At 50.3% G+C, this 20,523-nt stretch overlaps 1 protein-coding gene across 6 annotated transcripts in view; it reads right to left on the bottom strand.

Moving 5' to 3' along the window:
• Nucleotides 1-20,523, bottom strand: part of MEIOB (meiosis specific with OB-fold) — a 43,491-nt gene that overhangs the window by 12,373 nt on the left and 10,595 nt on the right. For 5 of the 6 annotated variants that reach the window (XM_029576741.1, XM_029576740.1, XM_029576742.1 and 2 more), the window contains 6 exons: nt 19,937-20,068; nt 19,380-19,452; nt 11,798-11,993; nt 2,745-2,845; nt 2,051-2,103; nt 1,862-1,957 (listed from right to left, as the gene is read on the bottom strand). In XM_029576741.1, the coding sequence (XP_029432601.1) occupies nt 1,862-1,957; nt 2,051-2,103; nt 2,745-2,845; nt 11,798-11,993; nt 19,380-19,452; nt 19,937-20,068 (651 nt within the window). The remainder of the gene's footprint in view (nt 1-1,861; nt 1,958-2,050; nt 2,104-2,744; nt 2,846-11,797; nt 11,994-19,379; nt 19,453-19,936; nt 20,069-20,523) is intronic. The other variant, XM_029576745.1, reaches the window with a different exon arrangement.

The raw sequence follows: 20,523 nt of genomic DNA, 5'->3' as shown, positions 1-20,523 counted from the left end.
TTATCCCTCTGTGTCTTTGTTTCACCCTCCCCCCGCCCCCTCCTTTGTCTCGCCTAACCTGCATCCCTCCCCCTCCAATTTATCTAGTTATTTGCTCTGTTACTGCGTTTATCTTGCATACTGTTCTTTGTAAAGGCAATGCCTATATATACTTTGGTTGTAAGTTACTTGTAAACTGACACGATGTGCAAACGGCTGTCGGTATATAAAATCATTTAAATAAATAAAATAAAAAATAAACATGTAGGTTAAATAGATCTCAGCAGAACCAGTCCAAAGTAATACAGGCCCTGTTATGTATGGCAGTCATTCTCTTACAGGCTAACAGTCTAGAACCTAGAACTAAGGTAGAAGGACAGAGATGTATCTGATAATTTCCTTTCCTCTAAGGAAGGCAGGCCAATCCACACCAGTGGGGGTTATGCACTCCTACCAGCAGATGGAGACGAAGTAAAACTGACTTGCTGATGTCACTGACATCTAGCTCTGCCCCAACATCAGCCTGCCAGTATCTCTATAAAGGTCAAACTGTGGATAAACTGATTATACTTGAAAATGACTATTAATGTCAATCACTCGTGCTTCCAACCAACCAGGAAACAATGAGCTCAGCAAAAATGTTAACATCTTAGTTCCTGGTTATTCCCTTACTGGTCTTTCAAACAAATAAAATGTGATAACACTCTACATCGTCTGCAAATAAAGGACGAACTAAAAGCAAGTAGGCAGCCCAGGGTGGGTTGTGGATTGGCCTGCCTTCCTAGAGGAAAGGACATTATCAGGTAAATAGTAATTTTTCCTTCCTTTGCACTCAGGCAGGTCAATCTGCACTAGTGAGCTGTACCAAAGCTACTCCCAAAATGGGCAGGAGGCAGCCTGCGGTCCCATCAACACTGCATGCATAAAAAAGGAAAATTAGTTCTTACCTGTTAATTTTCATTCCTGTAGTACCACGGATCAGTCCAGACCATGGGTTGAGCCTCCTGTCCAGCAGGTGGAGACAGACCAAAACTGAAAGGGTATCCTATATGAGGACAGAGCCTATCTTGTAACCCTTCAGTATAACCATTGTCAAAGCAGAGAAATAAACACCATGGAACAAGCAAGTAACAGAAGAACTCGAGCAAACAATACGAGAACAATTGGAAACAAGAGAAAACAGCGAATGAACTCTGTGCATGGACACTCTTGCATAAATGCCCACAATCATCACATAGATGCTTCCGGTGCCTCCTATTAAGGAACACATAGAACAGAAAAGAACAATGTAGGATACAGCATTGGAGGAATAGTATAAGGATCTTCGAGCGGACAGGAAGACAAGAAAGGGAAGGGCATCTGGAATGATCCGTGGTACTACAAGAAAGGAAAATTAGTTTCTTACCTGATAATTTTCGTTCCTGTAGTACCAAGGATCAGTCCAGACCATGGGATGTACCAAAGCTTCCCTAGACAGGGTGGGACCTTGACAGTACCGCTCGAAGTACCTGCCGCCCAAAGGAACATCAGTGAGTCGGGTTTTCTCACTCTCTATCTGCTGGTAGGAGTGCTTAACCCACTGGTGTAGATTGGCCTGCCTGAATGCAGGGGAATTCTTAAATACAAGCTTAAAAACACAAGCAGGAGTAGAAACAATATGCAGAGAGTTGCTAAGAAAACCAGCATACTGTTCAGCTAAGATACACAGATTGGTTAAGAGGGGCTAATTTGCCTGGCAATGCCTTAAATTCATCAGGATTCTTGGCATGCAAGAATGAACAACTGTATAGTCTTGAACATTGTTTTTTCTCCAAAATACTTTAACTCTAATACATGTATTCGAACCTGAATATCTGCATTTGATGCTCTGATAAAATCCTACCTGGACTGGCTGTTATGATTGTTTTAGATATTACTGTGGCCACCATGGAGTTTCGGAAGCTGTCATAATTTATTCTTATATCTGATGCAAATATCACTAAACCAAACATGCAAAAATTATTCATTATATTGTGGCACTGTAGATGCAACAAGTAGGAAAGCAGCAAATATCAAAACTAGCAAGAAATACCTGTCTCTCGAGGTACCCAGCTCTGAGCCAGCTGAATGGACTCATTATCCCAACTAGATTTCAGAGAACAAAACAGTGTTTTTACAGCCAGTAATAAAACATTAACCTTAGAACAGCCATGTTGGTTTCATTTTCTTTTCCTTCCTCGTAAGACCTCTGTGACTTGTATTGCAAAGTCAGGCCTACTCCAATGGAGTAGCCCCTGGCTAGAAACCCATTAACCCCAATACAGCTGCTCTGATGAAAGAATGCACCTTTTAATATGCCAAATCCTTCTGCTCCTTTTATCCCAATGTGAAGTTAACCAAAGAAACAATAAGACATCCTGTATTTCTGATACTGAAACCAAAGAGTGTGCACCCACTAAAACGTGCAGTAATGATTTGCTAAGTAACAGTTATTTTATTTTTCCTGGGAAATTATCAGTGTTTTACAACAAAAACAAAAACATATTTACCTGGAAAAAGAGAGTCATTTTTCCCTCTGATTTCTCCTGTTTTTCTTGTAATAAACACTCAAATTCCCAGTAAAAACAAAATAAAAAACTGAAAAGAAAGGTCTACGAGTATATGCTTCTTACAAAATCAGGACCTGTCTTAATGGAATCTATTTCCTATATTTCATGTTGCCGTTTTGCATCTACCACTGAATTCATAGATACTATTTTAAAATGAGGCTTGGAAAAATAATTCACCATATCATTGCGAATGAAGATACTGTTTCATCAAACAGCTTCACTTCACACCTCTGACCTTTTCTTCTGTCTGAAGTGGTGAAGCACTTTGGCTCTCCGACCTTTAAAAAATAATTGTAAAAAATCTATTAGTGTTGCTGAGAAATGTAGTAAAATATCAAGAATAAGAACATAAGACGTGCCAGGCTAGGTAAGACCAAGATCCATCAAGCCCAGCATCCTGCCCAGAATTATCTAGCATATCCATTCCTTATTGATCATGCCCCGGGACGAGTGGTAGTTTTTTCCAAGTCTACCTGAATAATAATTGTTTATGGACTTTTCTTCCAGGAACTTGTCCAAACCCAGCTATGCTCCTTTCTTCATAAGGGAGCCTTTCCATCCCCTTTATCATTCTTGTTGCCCTCCTCTGCATCTTTTCTAGTTCCACTATTCCTGAGGGGGGGGGGGAATCAGAACTGCACACAATTCTCAAGGTGCAGAAGCATTATTCTATTCTCAGTTCATTGATCTATATAGAGGCATTATGATAGTCTCAATTTTGCTCTCCATTTCTTTCCGAATAACCCCTAAAGGAAAATTAGTTTCTTACCTGATAATTTTCGTTCCTGTAGTACCAAGGATCAGTCCAGGACACCTGGGTTGTGACTCCGCACCAGTAGGTGGAGACAGAGCAAAACTTGTGGGCGGAGCCATATATGCCCCTGTGCCAGTCACAGCCCCTCAGTCATACGTAATGTCAAAGTAGAAAACTCCATAAGGTAACCAGAGCAAACTTTACCAACTTGCAATTGAAAAATTCCAACACCCCTACAGGAACCGGACTCCCCCAACCGGGAGAGCGAGAAGAAACAAGGGGTCAGCTGACCTAAACACATCGATGAGCGGACTCTCCGTTACACTAGCGTAGCACTGCGGGCGGGATCCTGGACTGATCCTTGGTACTACAGGAACGAAAATTATCAGGTAAGAAACTAATTTTCCTTTCCCTGTACGTACCAGGATCAGTCCAGGACACCTGGGATGTACCAGAGCTAACTTACCGAGGGTGGGAAGCAGAGAGTTCCGCTCAGAGAACCCTCACTCCAAACCCCCCAGTTTCAGCAGCCTGAACATCCCACCGGCAATGTGTAATGAAGGTATGCCACGAGTTCCAGGTAGCCGCCCTGCAAATCTCTTGAGGCTACACCCGGGAAGATTCCGCTCAAGCCGCAGCATGAGACCGCGACGAATGAGCCCGAAGACCCACAGGCGGTGAATTGCCCCGCACTAAGTACGCGGAGCCAACGGCCTCCTTAGACCAACGGGCGATCTTCGTGCAGGACGCCGCAGAACCTTCCTGTGGACCCGAAGTCAGCACAAACAGATGATCCGTCACCCGAGAAGGATAAGTGACCTTTAGATAGCGAAGAAGAGAGATTCGCACATCCAGGTTTCTTAAGGTCTTCGTTTTCGTGTCCGAAGACTCCCCAACCGCGAAAACGGCAAGCTCTACCGAATGATGCAAAACGGAAAACCGAGACGACTTTGGGCAGGAAGGAAGGAATCGTCCGCAACGAAACTCCCGAATCGGAAAGCGCTAGAGGGGCTCCCGATAGGACAGAGCCTACGATTCCGAGATACGGTGAGCCGACGTAATCGCCACCAGGAATACGGTCTTCAACATGAGATCCCTGATCGTAGAACGCTTCAGGGGCTCAAACAGCGCTGAGCCGAAGGCGGTAAGCACCCAGTTGAGATTCCAAGAAGGACCAAGGGGCCACAAAGGAGGACGGAGGAGTGTAGCCCCCCTAAGGAAATGAGAAATATCCGGGTGAAGAGCCAGGGAGGTTCCCTGGACCTTACCTCGTAAACAACCAAGCGCCGCCACTTGGACCCGTAGAGAACGGCACGCTAAGCCTTTAGCCAGCCCCGCCTGGAGAAAAGCCAGAATATCGGACATAGCAGCGGAAGTGGGATCCAGACTCCGCTCCACGCACCATTCCGCAAAGACTACCCCGACCCGGACATAAGCCAGGGACGTAGAACTGCTTCCTGAACCTCAGCAGCGTAGCAACTACCGCGTCCGAGTAACCTTTTCTCTGCCACCGACTCCTCTCAAAAGTCAGGCCGCAAGACAGAGGGGATCCGCATCCTCCAAACAGGCGGGGCCCTGATGAAGGAGCCCCGCGAACCCCCGGAGACGAAGGGGTGCCGCAACCGACAACTGGACGAGGTCTGCGAACCACAGACGGCGCGGCCACTCCAGTGCTACCAAGATCACGTTGGACGGGAGCAATCCTATGCGCCGCAGAATCTTGCCGAGCATGGGCCACGGCGGGAACACGTACAGACGCACATCCGTCGGCCAGGGAATCACCAACACGTCGACCCCTTCTGCTCCCCTTCTCGACTCCGACTGTAAACCTCGGGGCGATTGCGTTGTGCCACGTGGCCATCAGGCCCATGTGGGGCATTCCCCAGGACTTGCAAATGAAGAGGAACGGCTCTTCCCAATTCCCACTCTCTGGGATTGAGGAGGTGACGGTTGAGAAAAAAACCGCCTGGACATTGTCGACCCTGGCAACGTGGGAGGCTGCGATGCTGCCGAGATTAGCTCTGACCCTGACATCAAGAGCTGCGCCTCTACAGCCACCTGTGGACTCCTTGTCCCTCCTTGATGTAGGTCACGGTGGTTGCGTTGTCCGATAATACTCGGACCGCCATTCCCCGTACTAACGGTAAGAAGGCTTGTAGAGCCAGACGGACCACTCTGGTCTCTAGTCGGCTGATAGACCACTGGGCTTGAGACGCTGACCATAGCCCCGGGACCGACCTCCCTAGGCAAACTGCTCCCCAGCCGGAGAGACTGGCATCCGTGGTCACCACCGCCCAATCGGGTACCAGCAGGGACACACCACAAGCTTGGAATTGTGCCACCCACGCAGGCTGGATCTCGCTTGGCCCTCGAGTGGAAGAGGCAGGAAGAACTCCTTCGAGACCGGCTACCATCGGGATAGAAAAGGACGACTGCAACGGCCGCCGATGAACGAGCACCCAGGGAACCATGGCGAGTGTTGAAGTCATCGAAACCAGGACCGTCAGACAATCGCAGACCCAAGGACCGGGAAGAGACAGCAACCGCCTCACCTGAAACAGTAGCTTGCACCTGCGTTCCTGGGTAGGAACAGTTTGCCCTGTCTCTTGTTGAAGACCGCTCCGAGGAATTCTAGGGTCTGGGTCGGTACCCGTTGACTCTTGCCGAAATTGATTACCCAGCCTAGAGACTGCAAGATCTGTAGGACCCGGGCCACCGCCCGTCGACACTGACCCTCGGACTTTGCGCGAATCAGCCAGTCGTCCCGGCAAGGATGAACCAGGAAGCCTTCCCAGCGTAGCTGCGCCGCCCCCACCATCATCACTTTCGTGAATGTGCAGGGAGCTGTTGCGCGAGCAAACGGCAGCGCCTGGAAACAATAGGGACGTCCCAGCATGCAGAACCTTAGGAATTTCTGGGACTCCGGTCGAAGTCCCACGTGAAGGGACGCTTCCGTAAGATCTAGGGAAGCCAAGAATGTGCCCGGGCACACCGAAGCAATCCCCGAACGAATCTTCTCCCACGCAGGCATCTGATCACGCCTTTGAGATCCAGGATCGGTCTTGACGTGCCGTCTTTCTTTGGAACGATGAAGCGAATGGAGCAACGGCCGTCGCCATGCTGATGGATCGGGACCGGAACCACAGCTCCTGAACTTCCAAGCGCCGGATGGTGCCTAGCGTTGCCGCCTCCTACTCCGGAGCTTTGCAAGGAGCGACGAGAAACTTGTCCGCTGGGGTTCGAACAAATCTGACGCGTAGCCGCGACTTAACACACCGAAGACCCACTGGTCCGCCGTAACGCTGGCCCCGTCCTCGAAAACCAACATTAACCGCACCCCAACAATTTGGACCACTTACAGAGGCTGCGGCGAGGGCATACCGAACCGCTGCCCCCGAAAGGACTGTTGTCACTGAGGGGTCCGGGGGGAAGAATACCCATACGAGGGTCCCGACGAACGTGGAGGACGCGACTACCTGGGATCGCAGTTCCGAAACCAGAGGAGGCGCCTCGCTGATCCGGGCGAGACCATAGCTCTGGCGGCCGTCCGGAGCAAGTCATACAGAGAATCTGCGGTGATCCGCATGCCGCGCCTCCTCTTCCGACAGATCCGCGTGGGCCTGGAGAACCTGGGTCCACTGGAACCCAGCACACAGCGCAAAGTTACTACAAATCGCCGCGCGCCCCCCAAGGCCGACACCTGAAAAACCCTTGCATAAGCTGGAGTTCCATTGTCCTATCCTGGATATCCTTGAAAACGGCTGCTCCTGTAACCGGGATCGTTGACCTCGTAGTTACCGCCGACACCGCTGCGTCCACTCTGGGAACCCGAAGAAGCTCCAGAGTATCTGCTGGTAATGGATACAACTTGACCATGGCTCTACTCACTTTCAGGCCCCGCTCCGGGGTATCCCATTCCCGGAATAAAATGTCCGCAGCCGAAAAAGGGGAACGGGAAGGCCACTGCTGGACCGGTGAGCTGGAAAAGACCGGATCCATCTTGGCCCCCGGTCAAGACTCCATCTGTGGGCCTCCACCCCAAATTACTGCAGGATGGCCGGGAAAAAAGGGCCAACTCCTCCCATGGGAACAAGCGGACTACTCTGGGGTCAACTCCATCCACTGCTGTACCTGTGCTGGTACCTGGCAGGTCTGACCCCCCTTCCTCCGGCTCCTCAGCGCCCCCCCAGCCGGGGCTGCGTCCTCCGAACAGGAGGAGCCGGAGTCCGTCTCCTGCGGGCTGCCCGGCACCGGGCACTTCTGCCTTGGAGGACCGGAGGGCTCCGGAGTCCGTCTCCTGCGGTCTGCCCGCACCGGGTACTTCCGCTTTGGAGGATCGTAGGGCTTTTCAGATCCTTTCCCCGCTTTCCTCCTCTGCTGCCTTGATCTTTTGCACTTCAGGAAATCCGAAGAAAAGGGGAGGCCTCCGAAACAGAGGAGGCCCCCTTCCATCTAAACCGGAGAAGCAGCCCCCCCCCCTCCCCGGGGAGGGCTTCCCGGGGGCTCGCTGCTGCGGGGAAGATCCGGAGGGAGACCTCCATTTTCTAAGGCCTTCAGCGCGGCCTGACTAACTGCACCTAAAATGGCCGCCGTTCCCGCGCTTAGCGGGAACGGCGCTCAGCGGGACGAAACAGCTGAGCTATCCCCTGCCTGCTCATCACACGGCAGCCCCGACGCTGGTCGAATCCGCGCTCACCGACCTGTCTCGGACGGCCCCCGCCGCCCGAGACCCGTGAAAAAACACACGCCGTCCCTATACAGGTGTGCGCGCCGGGCCGCACACGCGGCAGGAGGCTCCACGCGGCATCCCCCACGCGACCGGCACGTGCCCAGAAGGGATCTGCAGTATCAAAAAATTCACCTCCCCCACGGAAGGAAGCCACGAAGGACGGAGAACCGGCATCCCCCACACGACCGGCCAGTGCCCAGAAGGGATCTACAGTAAAAATCAACCCCCCCCGGAACGAAGCCGCGAAGGACGGAGAGCCGGCGAGTCGAGGAAGCCGCAAAGTAAAAACAAAACAGATTTTTTTTTTTTTTTTTGTACTTGCGCTTGCCGCTTGGATGCTGTCCCTGGTCCTGACGTGCCTGCTCCAGCGGGGGTGAGTGAACCGGGCTCCCCGGTGTCACCCCCGACGCTGCTGCCAGCAAGGGCCGGGTCCTCGACCCTCAGCAGCGGCCTCTACCAGGGGGGGATGGTCCCCTCAGAACCTCCCAACCCCCCTGGGAGGCTCTCAGGACGAGGGAGTCTTCTTTCTTTAGAAGAAAACATTTCCAAAACCAAAATCTTCTTTATCTAGATGAAAAGTTTCCAAAACCAAATTTAAAGAAAAAAATTCCAAAAAACCTGACTAACTACCAGAATCAGTGCAGGCCGAGGCTGTGACCGCACCTGCACCACCTACTGGAGACAGAGTAAGACTGAGGGGCTGTGACTGGCACAGGGGCATATATGGCTCCGCCCACAAGTTTTGCTCTGTCTCCACCTACTGGTGCGGAGTCACAACCCAGGTGTCCTGGACTGATCCTGGTACGTACAGGGAACAGTCTATTAGTTTTTCTTGGCAGGAGCCGCACACTGGGCTTAGGATTTCAATGTATTGTCCACAATAACTCCAAGATCCTTTTCCTGGGTGGTGATGCCTAATACAAATCCCAGCAGAGTGTACCTGCAGTTTGAATAGTTTTTCCCTATGTGCATCACTTTGCATTTGTCCACATTACCTTTCATCTGCTATTTAGATGCCCAATTCACCAGTCTAGCAAGGTCCTTCTGCTGCTCTTTACAATCTGCTTGTGATTAAACTACTTTGAATTTTTTTGTGTCATCTATAAATTTTATCCTTCCCCCATTGTTCCTTTTCTAAATCAAGAATATATGACTAGGAAAATATAAAATAAAGGAGATGCAGATATAAAAGAGAAAGGAAATTTATTAACACACTAACTTTGTACCTATATTATTGCAGTTTTACATGAAAAAGACAACTGTTTACTATAATATCACAAAAATTATTCATGAGAACTAGTTTCATTCTCTCTCACATGCAATCATTACTAGTAAGCCTTATTTTAAAGTTTCTTTGAGATGCCCCTGCAATTCACTTGCATGTTAGCAGCAATCAGGTTTGCAAGAGTACAAAATTATATATTACATAGGGCAATATTTAAGTGATTCTTGCCCTGTGTCTGGTCACTTGAGGCATTACAGCTGAGATAAATCTATCAGACTGGCATTAATAATATAATTTGTGATGCTATTCCTAAAGCAGCTTAGAAATTTAAAACTCATGTTACAGTGCTGCATGCCTGGTGGCTCTATAGAAAAGCACTCTCTACCTAGGTGCTATCAAGCTAGGGCAAGAGTACATTGTAGAAATTTCATCTTTGTGTTCCTTTTCTCATTCCAAATCACATCAAATGTTCACTGATGTGTACTGTGCTGTGTGTACCTCTTGATTGTTCATATAAAACTGGCCCCCAAACCCTAGATTACCACCAAAACCTCACCTCAAGTTACTAGTTGACCCTCCTACAATGGTATAAGTAGTTTCCTAATATGTGTGCCACCCCAGAGGCTCTCTCTCTCTCTCAAATCCCTGCCCAGAAAAAAGGTGTAGTTATTTCCGGTGTTAAAACATGTGTTACGCTATCGCACGCAACGTTAAACACCCCTCATTTTCATAAACTCCGCCCAAACTCCTCCCCTTTGAATTTTCAAAATTTTCTTTCACATTGCGAGATGCGAAAAATAACGCGGGCATTAGGGCCCTAACGCAATTTGAAAAATGACCCTGTAAGACTGGTTGAGCCAAAGAGCTGGCCTAGAGTTAGCTGGGTAAAGTTAGCAGGTTAATTTTAAGATAGCTGACTATATTCAATAGTGCAGCTGCACAAATATACCTCCAAAGTTAGCCAGATAAGCTTATTCAGCTAACTTTGCTATCCAGATAGTGACTGAATATTGACCTCATAGTAAATGATGGCAGATAAAGACCAAAATGGTCCATCTAATCTGCCAAGCAAGTTTTTTAAGGTAGTAATTGCCACTTTATGCAGATTACCCTCAAGCATTCTATTAAGGGTAGTAACTGCTGCTCTGTGCAGGTTACCCCCTAGCCTTCTGTTAAGGAATAGTAAGATGTCTCCATAAATAGCAGGATGAATTAGCCATTATGTATGAATGACATCATTCAACAGTGCCAGTTTTCAGAGCTCTTACAGAGCTTATCCTTTAATGAAGTATTCAACTTTCCAGTGAGACAGATGGATAATAATGGCTAATTCATCCTGCTGTCTACAGAGTGCCCTTTTTACAGGTAAGTAAACTTGCTTTCTCCATCAAAAAGCAAGCATGATTTAGATTGTATGTGTAGATAGTCCTAAGCTGAGGCTTGCAATGCAGAAACTAGGGGTGTGCATTCGTTTGCAACTTATTGGCAATCCGCAACATATAGGGCCATATTCATTGTATTTGTGGGGAAGCGAAATGTATCACGATTCCCACAAATACAATGAATCTTCAGCGAATTATTCGGCCGTCTAAAGGAGTGAATTTAAACAAAACCCCCACCCTCTTGACCCCCCCCCCCCCAAGACTTGATAAACTCCCTGGTGGTCCAGCGGGGGTCCAGCTGCCGGTATTCAAAATGGCGCCGATAGCCTTTGCCCTTACTATGTCACAGGGGCCTACCAATGGCACCGGTAGCCCTTGTGACATAGTAAGGACAAAGACTATCGGCGCCATTTTGAATACCAGCAGTCGACGGCCCGAGTGCAGGAGATGGCTCCAGGACCCCCACTGAACCACCAGGGACTTTTGCCAAGTCTTGGGGGGACTCCTGACCTCCCCAAGACTTGGTAGGAGCACAAGATGGCGCCAGCCGTCCATTGCTCCTACCATGTGACAGGGGCCGACCAATGGCACCGGTAGCCCCTGTGACATAGTAAGGTCAAAGGCTATCGGCGCCATTTTAAATACCGGCAGCCGAAGGCATGAGTGCAGTAGATGGCTCCCAGACCCCCGCTGGACCACCAGGGAATTTTGGCAAGTCTTGGGGGGGGGGGGGGTCAGGAGGGCGGGGGTTTTTAGTTAATTACATTTTAGTCGGGAAACGAATAAGAATGGAACGCATGAACAGATCGGGGCCCCCCTTGCCGAATGCAACGTATCTGCCCCCCCACGAATACGAATACTGAATGTAACGTTTTGGCCCCTCTGCACATCCCTAGCAGAAACACTTATTTAAAGATAACATGGGGTTTTTTTATGTACCAGCACAAACAAAAAGGCACATTAAGTATGGAACTTTATAGAGGTTGATCCAAAGCAGGCAGTTTTCACTAGATTCTGTATAAATCTCTGAGGCAGAAGTTGTGTAACCAATCACAAACTCTCCTACTGTAGTATTTTGTTAGAAGCAGTCAGGCTGTAGGGAAAAAAGTGCCTTTTCACTTTGGTGTTTCTCCAACCTACCGATCTAACTGCAGCAAGAACATTAATGACTTTGCCATCAAGGCTTTGCCCATTTTCCACAATGTCACCCAGGGAGTAGTAATCCTGAGAGTCCTTCGTAGGTACGTGTAACAAAGAACGTAGGCTTGTGTCCATTTCATTGCTGGAGCGAATTCGGACAACTGAATGATTCTCACTGATCAACAGCTTATAATAGCTAAAGAGATATATAACAAGAAGCAACTGAGTAATATATCCCAAAAGATACAATAGTGCATCATTATCCATACTACCTGATAGTTATCTTGGTAAATAATGTATCCCTTTATTAAGTGGTGGGTGATGACAAAAAAAACCCAAAAAACATGAAAGCTTTCTTATTATAAGCCATGCCATCTCTGTTGGAGTTGATAGAGGAACAGAAATGAAAGGGCAACTTGCTTGAAAAGCGTAATAATAAATAAATACAAATAATTTTAACTTGTGTTAACCATCAGTTCCCCATGAAACACTGCCAAAGAAAACATGCAATGCACAGTTCTTCAGATATTAAACAAGCAATCTGTAAAACGCAAGAAATGTACCATTGTTTTGTTCTTCTTTAAGAGTAATACAATGTTTACAAAGCAATACTCTACTCTTGAGAGTACAGCAACTCAGCAGGCACCTATTTGGATAATATTACTGGCACAAGGAAATAGCAGGTAGGGCACTGAAATCAAATTCTAAAAACTAGTCACAATAAAAGGAGCACCTCCACTCATTACCAAACAAAACCTAAATCAACTCACCATGCTGGAATTTTGCTAGACAGAGTTAATAAGGACATAAGAACTTGCCATGCTGGGTCAGAGCAAGGGTCCATCAAGCCCAGCATCCTGTTTCCAACAGAGGCCAATCCAGGCCATAAGAACCTGGCAAGTACCCAAAAAGTAAGTCTATTCCATGTTACCGTTGCTAGTAATAGCGGTAATATAGCAACATTTCAATGCAGTAGACAGAAGTCTACTTTCACAGAAACCTGCATGGAATAAATATGATTAAAACCTAAACTTCAGCGAGTATGGAGAGGGAGGGAGCGCACTGTCCTTTGGAGTCTGTCTGTGAGCACACAAGTCTGAAAAAGAAAGAGGAGCTCTGAAAGCTTCCCTTGACTTGGGTTTTGTTTTGTACAGCAACTGCCCAAATCGTGTGTTTTGGTTAATGGCTTCACTAGTTTTGATGAATTATTAGAAAACTTGGTAATAACAAGACTTAAAGGCGACCTGAGTATTGGATTTAATACTGGTCTCAAACGAATCATAGAGGAAGATTACAGGGCCCAAAATGACCTGCCAATGGAGGTCAGTGCTTTGTCAGAATTTGGGCACTCTTGGGACTGATGTGGAAAGCAGTAATGGAAGAAGTGTTGCAGGAGGGCTAGGGGATATGAGGAGCTAGTTTTGAGTTGAGTGTGGGGATTCTGTGCTCATCTACCCAAAGTAGAAGAATTGCAACTGGGCAAACTGGATAGGCCAATTTTCTGTTTTCATGTTGTCGTTTACTAGGCTTCTGCCCAAAATTAATAAATAAATAAACGCTTCATTTTCTTTTGTTATCTGAAGGTACATTTATTTACTTCCTATATTTCTAAATCACATTCTCAGCCTCAGAGGTTGCCTAAGGCAGTGTACATAACCTACATCAAAACGAAGAGAAATACTGCAAGATAAAAGAAAATTATTCCTTACCTGCTAATTTTCGTTCCTGTAGTACATAGGATCAGTCCAGACCGTGGGTTATGTCCCCCGTCCAGCAGATGGAGTCAGAGCAAACTTCCGAGGGTGCTGACATATAAGCAGGTGCACCCTCCAGGGATCCTCAGTATCGAGAATATCAAAGCCTAGCGAAAAACAACACTAGACAGAAAGTAGGATGGATCAAGCGCCAATCAAATTGTAACCACAGAACATATAACCAATGCAACTTGCAAGGAGAACTGTGAAGAACTAGGCAACCACAACAAAACATCAGAATGCAGGAGTTGGAGGGACAGGAGATAGAACGTACACGAGCAGGCGTCTGACCATTACTGAAGAAAAGAAAACCCGGGTGGGCGTCTGGACTGATCCTATGTACTACAGGAACGAAAATTAGCAGGTAAGGAATAATTTTCTTTTCCCTGTACGTACTAGGATCAGTCCAGACCGTGGGATGAACCAAAGCTTCCCTAAACCGGGTGGGTCCCTGAAGACCCTGCTCGGAGGACCCTGTCCCCAAAGGAACCCGCCTCATCTACCGGCATTTGCAACCGGTAATGCTTCGAGAAGGTGTGTAGCGACTTCCATGTAGCCGCGCGACAGATTTCCTGAATTGGAACATGTTGAGACTCCGCCCGGGACGTGGCCAGGGCACGCAACGAATGAGCCCGGACCCCCTCCGGGGGAGCCTTCCCGGCGCCTATGTAGGCCGAGGACACCGCTTCCTTGAGCCACCTTGCGATGGTAGTTCTAGACGCTTGCAGTCCCCTCTTGTTCCCGGACCAAAGCACAAAGAGATGGTCGGACGTCCGGAACTCATTGGTCACTTCCAGGTAGCGCAGCAGAGAGCGCTTCACGTCGAGGCGCCGGAGGGCCTGGGGCGCATCTGCTGGGAAGGCCGGCAGTTCCACCCACTGGTTCAAGTGGAAGGAGGACACCACCTTAGGTAGGAACGAAGGAACCGTTCGAATGGAAACTCCCGAGTCCGTGAAGCGGAGGAACGGTTCCCGGCACGAGAGCGCCTGAAGCTCGGAGATGCGCCTTGCCGAGGCTATGGCAACCAGGAACACCGTCTTAAGGGTGACGTCCTTAAGGGAGGCCTGTCGCAGCGGTTCGTAGGGAGCCTTACCAAGGATCCGGAGCACCAGGTTGAGATTCCAGGAGGGATAGGGATGTCGCACCGGCGGCCGCAGGTGCTTGACTCCTTTGAGGAAGCGCGAGACGTCCGGGTGAGACGAAGGATTTGGATTTCCCGTGGTACGAGCCAGGGAGGCTAGAGCAGAGACTTGCACACGCAGGGAGTTGTAGGAGAGACCCTTCTCCAAGCCCTCCTGGAGGAAGGCCAAGACCTGACGGAGCGAAGGCGCCGTTGCGGAGGCTCCATGTCCAGCACACCAGACCTCAAACACCTTCCAGACCCGTACATAGGCGACTGAAGTGGAGGTCTTACGTGCCTTGAGAAGAGTGTCTACCACGGTTACTGCGTATCCCTTGCGCAGCAGACTCTGCCTTTCAAAAGCCAGGCCGCGAGACAAAAGTGTTCCGCCTGGTCCGAAAATACCGGACCCTGATGGAGTAGCCGCGGAAGGTGTGACAATCGCAGAGGTCCGTCCACTACCAGGTTGAGCAGGTCCGCAAACCACGGGCGCCGCGGCCATTCCAGCGCCACCAGAATGACCTGCCCTGGATGATCCTCTATCCATCGCACCACCTTGCCCACCAGAGGCCACGGCGGGAAGACGTACAGCCGAACATGAGGAGGCCAGGGTAGCACCAGGGCGTCCACTCCTTCCGCCCCGTGATCTCTCCTCCGACTGTAGAACCGCGGAGCCTTTGCGTTGCCCGACGTTGCCATGAGGTCCATGGCGGGAGCTCCCCAGCGCCGAGTGATGAGTGACATTGCCTCGTTGGAGAGAGCCCATTCCCCCGGGTCCAACGTCTGCCGACTCAGGTAGTCCGCCTGAATATTGTCCACGCCTGCGATGTGGGAGGCCGCCAGGCGGTCGAGGAACCGCTCTGCCCAGGCCATGAGACGGGCCGCTTCGAGGGCCACCCCCGGGCTCTTGGTGCCTCCCTGTCGGTTGATGTAGGCTACCGTGGTCGCATTGTCCGAGAGAACCCGGACCGCACGTTGTCGGATGAGAGGCAGGAATTGAATGAGCGCCAGACGGACTGCTCTGGTCTCCAGGCGGTTGATCGACCAGGACGCCTGTTCCTGTGTCCACTGCCCCTGAGCTGAGCTTCTGAGACACACGGCCCCCCAGCCGGTCAAACTGGCATCGGTTGTGACCACAATCCATTCCGGCGACTCCAGGGGACAGCCCTGCGCCAGGTTCTTGGGGTCTAGCCACCACCGAAGACTGAGTCTGGCCGCCGGCGGCAGAGGTAGTATCGCCTGATAGTCCTGCGAGACCGGTTTCCACCGCGAGAGTAGCGCCATCTGTAGGGGCCTCAGGTGTGCAAAGGCCCAAGGTACCAGGTTGATTGCGAAGGCCATCGAGCCCAGGATCTGCAGGTAATCCCTCGCTATTGGGACCTGGAGAGCAGCAAAATGGAGGATTTGCTCCCTCAGCGACTGGGCCTTGTCCGGCCGCAAGAAGACTTTGCCTTGAGCGGTGTCGAAGCGTGCTCCGAGAAAGTCCAGCTGCCGAGACGGAAGGAGACTGCTCTTGCCGAAGTTGACTACCCAGCCTAGAGACTGCAGAAATCCGACCACCCGGTCGACCGCCTGCTGCCCCTGAGAGAGGGACTTCGCTCGGATGAGCCAATCGTCCAGGTAAGGATGTACTAGAATGCCCTCTCGCCGGAGCGCAGCCGCCACCACCACCATGATCTTGGTGAACGTCCTGGGTGCCGTCGCCAACCCGAAGGGGAGGGCCTGGAACTGGAAATGCTGTCCCAGTATCTTGAAGCGGAGGAGCCTGTGATGGTCCGGACGTATCGGAATGTGTAAGTAGGCTTCCGTCAGATCCAGGGAAGCTAGGAACTCCCCCGGATGAACGGCCGCTATTACCGAGCGGAGGGTTTCCATGCGAAACCGGGGTATCCAGAGGACCTTGTTGATTTCCTTGAGATCTAAAATGGGACGAAAGGATCCATCCTTCTTGGGCACCACGAAGTAGATGGAATAATGACCCGAGCCCACCTCTCCGGAGGGGACGGGAGAGATGGCCCCCAGGGCTAGGAGCCGGTCCAGCGTGCTTTGTACTCCCAGGCGTTTGTGACTTGCCCCGCAGGGCGAGAAGACGAATCTGTCTTTGGGGCGATGCCGCAAATCCAACGCGTAGCCGTGCCTTAGAATATCCAGGACCCATTGATCCGTGGTGATGTTGGCCCACTCCTCGTAAAACCCGGCTAGTCCTCCTCCGATCCTCGGGAGGGGGAAGTGGGCCGGCCTGACATCATTGGTTGGACTTGCCGGAAGCTCCCTGCGCCGAAGAATCCCTTGGTGGTCTGCGGCCACGAAAGGACCGGGTCCAAGACTGAGACCTGTTCGAGGGGTTTCTCGGACCCTGGGGCTTGGCGCTCCGAAATCGCCGTTGAGAGCGGGACCGATTCCTGGAGAAGGAATTGGGCAGACGATATGACCTCTGGCGGTCCTCGGGCAACCTATGTACGGAGTTTTACCCCAGGGATTTAATGATCTGGTCAAGATCCTCGCCGAAAAGGAACTTCCCCTTAAAGGGTAGAGAGCCTAGGCTGGACTTGGACGAGGCGTCCGCCGCCCAATTCCGAAGCCACAGCAGTCGCCTGGCGGAAACAGCCGAAACCATGGTCCTCGCCAGGACCCGCAGCAAGTCGTGGAGAGCATCGGCCCCGTAGGCAATGACGGCTTCCAGCCTGTCCGCTTGCGCCGCTTCCTCAGGTGGCAATTGCTGTGAAGTAAGGAGCTGCTGCACCCACCGTAGCCCCGCACGCTGGGTGAGTGAACCACAAATAGCTGCGCGGACCCCCAGCGCAGAGACCTCGAAGATCTTCTTGAGGCAGACTTCTAACTTCCTGTCTTGGACATCGCGGAGGGCCGTTCCCCCTGTAACGGGAATCGTGGTCCTCTTGGTGACGGCAGAGACTGCCGAGTCGACCTTGGGTACTTTAAGCAGGTCCAAGAAGTCTCCGGGGAGAGGGTAAAGCTTGTCCATGGCTCTGCCCACTCTGAGCGACGCCTCCGGCGTGTCCCATTCCCGTACCAAAAGGTGTAGGAAAGACTCATGAATCGGGAACGTTCGCGCCCGGGGACGTAGGCCCGCCAGGACAGGGTCCCCTTTGGAGCTTGCTGAGGCAACGGAGGGAGCCGGAGGCCCAGGCGGTTCGACGGGCGGGTCGAGATCCAATTCCTGGAGGACGTGTGGGATGAGGTCAGACAGCTCCTCCTTTCGGAAGATCCGGAGCACCCGTGGGTCGTCACACTCCAGGTGCGCTGCCAGTAGCGAATCCTCATCAGCCGAAGCCGGGTCACTCCCCGGGTCCTGCGGTGGGGTCGCTCCGCTGGGTGGAAGAGCCAGGAGCGTCTTCTGTCCGCCCCCCGAGGGCGCTGGATTGGCCCCCCCCACCCCCACCAGCCGGGGCATCTTCGCGGGCGTGGGGTTCGCTTGACCACCGCCGGGCGACCCCCCCGCCGGCTGCAGGCTCTGGCGGTACGCCTGGTGCATTAGGAGAACAAAATCCGCCGTAAACCCCCCTGCCGGTGGAGGGACGGCGAGGGCGAGGTCCGTGGAGGGGCCCGAAGCGATGGGGGGGGAGGATGAGGCTCGAATCGGCCTCAAGCGCGGCGAAAACCCATGCTGTGACTCCTCAGCTTCCGAGTCAGCAGCGCTCTCTAGCTCTAAGATGGCCGCCGCTCCCGCCAAAGAAGGGGGCGGGGCCTTTCCCCTCAAGCCGCGGCGCTCCGAGCCTGACGGCGAAAAAGGCGGGGAAGCCGGTCCGGACTCCCCCCCGGGGAGAGCGACGCCGGAGGAGACATCCCGCGATCCGCCCTGCCCCGGGTCGGCGCCGGTAGCCCCCTGAAATCGCTGCATGGCGTCCGGTTGGGAGGGAGAACCCCTTCAGCGACCGCCCCTGGGGCCGGATCCGGGGAAACCGCGCCGCGGGAGGAGCGGGCTCGTCCGCCCAGGCTCAACTCCGCGAACCCTCCCCTCAGGAGCAGCAGGGGAATGGGACTTCCCTGCTGCCGCGGCCCCGGGGAATGAACACGTCGCAGGGCCGAGGGGGAGGGGTGCGAATCGCGGCGCTCCGAACAGGGGAGAGGCTGGCTCCACCAGCGTGCCCCTGAGCCGTCCGACGGCGAAGCTGTGAAAGGAAAATAACAGCCACAGAAACTTACCGCCGGAGAGAGGAGGAAAAAACAGAAGAACAAAGGGCAGACAAATGAGAAAATTAGTCCTGCTGGCAAGCTAACCAGGGCTGCAAGACCCGGGCAGGGGCTCAGAGAGACTCCCTGAAGAGAAGAGAAAATATATTTTTTTTTTTTTTATACTCTATTTAATAATTTAGAACCCAGGCCTGCTTGATCCTGTCCTGAGAAGAAAAAGATAGAAATAGTGGGGCAGAAGCCACCAACTGGGGAAGCAAAGGTTCCCCCACTCGCATCTGCTGGAGTCAGAGAGATACTGAGGATCCCTGGAGGGTGCACCTGCTTATATGTCAGCACCCTCGGAAGTTTGCTCTGACTCCATCTGCTGGACGGGGGACATAACCCACGGTCTGGACTGATCCTAGTACGTACAGGGAAAAAAAGTATCCTTGTAACTAGAAAATGTGTAATTTCTCACAAAACAGTGCCTAAGCGTAACAAAGATGTTCACTTGCACATGAAGGCAAAAATTGTCTTTATCAAAAATTTTTAGAAGTGTCTTCTGACAAATTACCTTGGTGTTATGGGATTAAACTTTTCTTCTCTTTCAGTATCTTTTGTCTGCACTAAAGGATTTTCAATTACAACTGAAAGAAAACACAATTGTTTTAAAGCCTCTCATCACATAAATCAAGTAAAAAAAAAAAAAAAAAGGTTTCACTTAAATGTGCATGTTAATATTCACAAGGATCCTGTGTATTGTCTTTAAATTTGTTTTAATGCATGTGGATGATTTGAAAATTCTCGATTTAATACAAAAAATATTTATTTGGTTATATTCCACCAAAATGTACAATTTGCTTTCCATTCGCTGGGCGATATCTAGTGCAGGGGTGCTTAACCCAGTCCTTGGGACACACTGAGCTAGTCAGGTTTTCAGGATATCCACAATGAATATGCATGACACACGTTTGCATATTCACTGTGGATATCCTGAAACCTGACTGGTTCGGAGTGTCCCAAGGACTGGTTGAGAACCCCAGATCTAGTGAAACAATCCAAATATAACAATCATTTAGAGAAAAAAAGCACATTAAAATAGAGCAATGTAAAGAGTAAATGGCTGCTTACCACAATCACCAACTCTGAAACTTTCTGAAAGAGATTTAATATACTCTTCTCTTCCCCAGGCAAATGCATTTATAAAGTATGCTGGAGAATCTCTAATGGTAAAACTGAAAGTGTATCTTTCCGAACCAATATCTACAGAGAGAAACTTCAGTTGAATAGTTTATAATTACACCTGACATTTAGTAAGATTTCATATCACATATGATTGGTCACACTGTTCCTGTAAAGGAGTTGCCAGCATAAGTTGTTTTCTTTTAACTGTCTGAAAACTCTGTCATCACTTTAAATAAAAACAACTCAACCTAGCAAATAAATAATGGAAAAGAACAGTAAATTAACTTTCCATTGCTTCCTTTTCACTGACTAGAAAGATCCACCATGCAGGATTTGTAAAGGCAGTTTTTCTGACTGATTACTGTCTGGAGCTTCTGTGATTCAAACTCTTTGAATATGCTTTTTTTTTTTTTTTTTTTTAATCTGTATTACCTTGCTGTTAGCCACTTTGAAAAACTCTTTCGAAAGGCGGCATATAAATAAATCTGGATTGGACTGGAATTTGGAAGAAAAAGGAAATATACTGTTTTTAC

The sequence above is a fragment of the Rhinatrema bivittatum genome, chromosome 14, assembly GCF_901001135.1.
Source record: "Rhinatrema bivittatum chromosome 14, aRhiBiv1.1, whole genome shotgun sequence".
NCBI classification, from domain to species: Eukaryota; Metazoa; Chordata; class Amphibia; order Gymnophiona; family Rhinatrematidae; genus Rhinatrema; species Rhinatrema bivittatum.
Note: the sequence above shows the minus strand (reverse complement) of the source record. Positions and strands in the feature narration are given on the sequence as shown.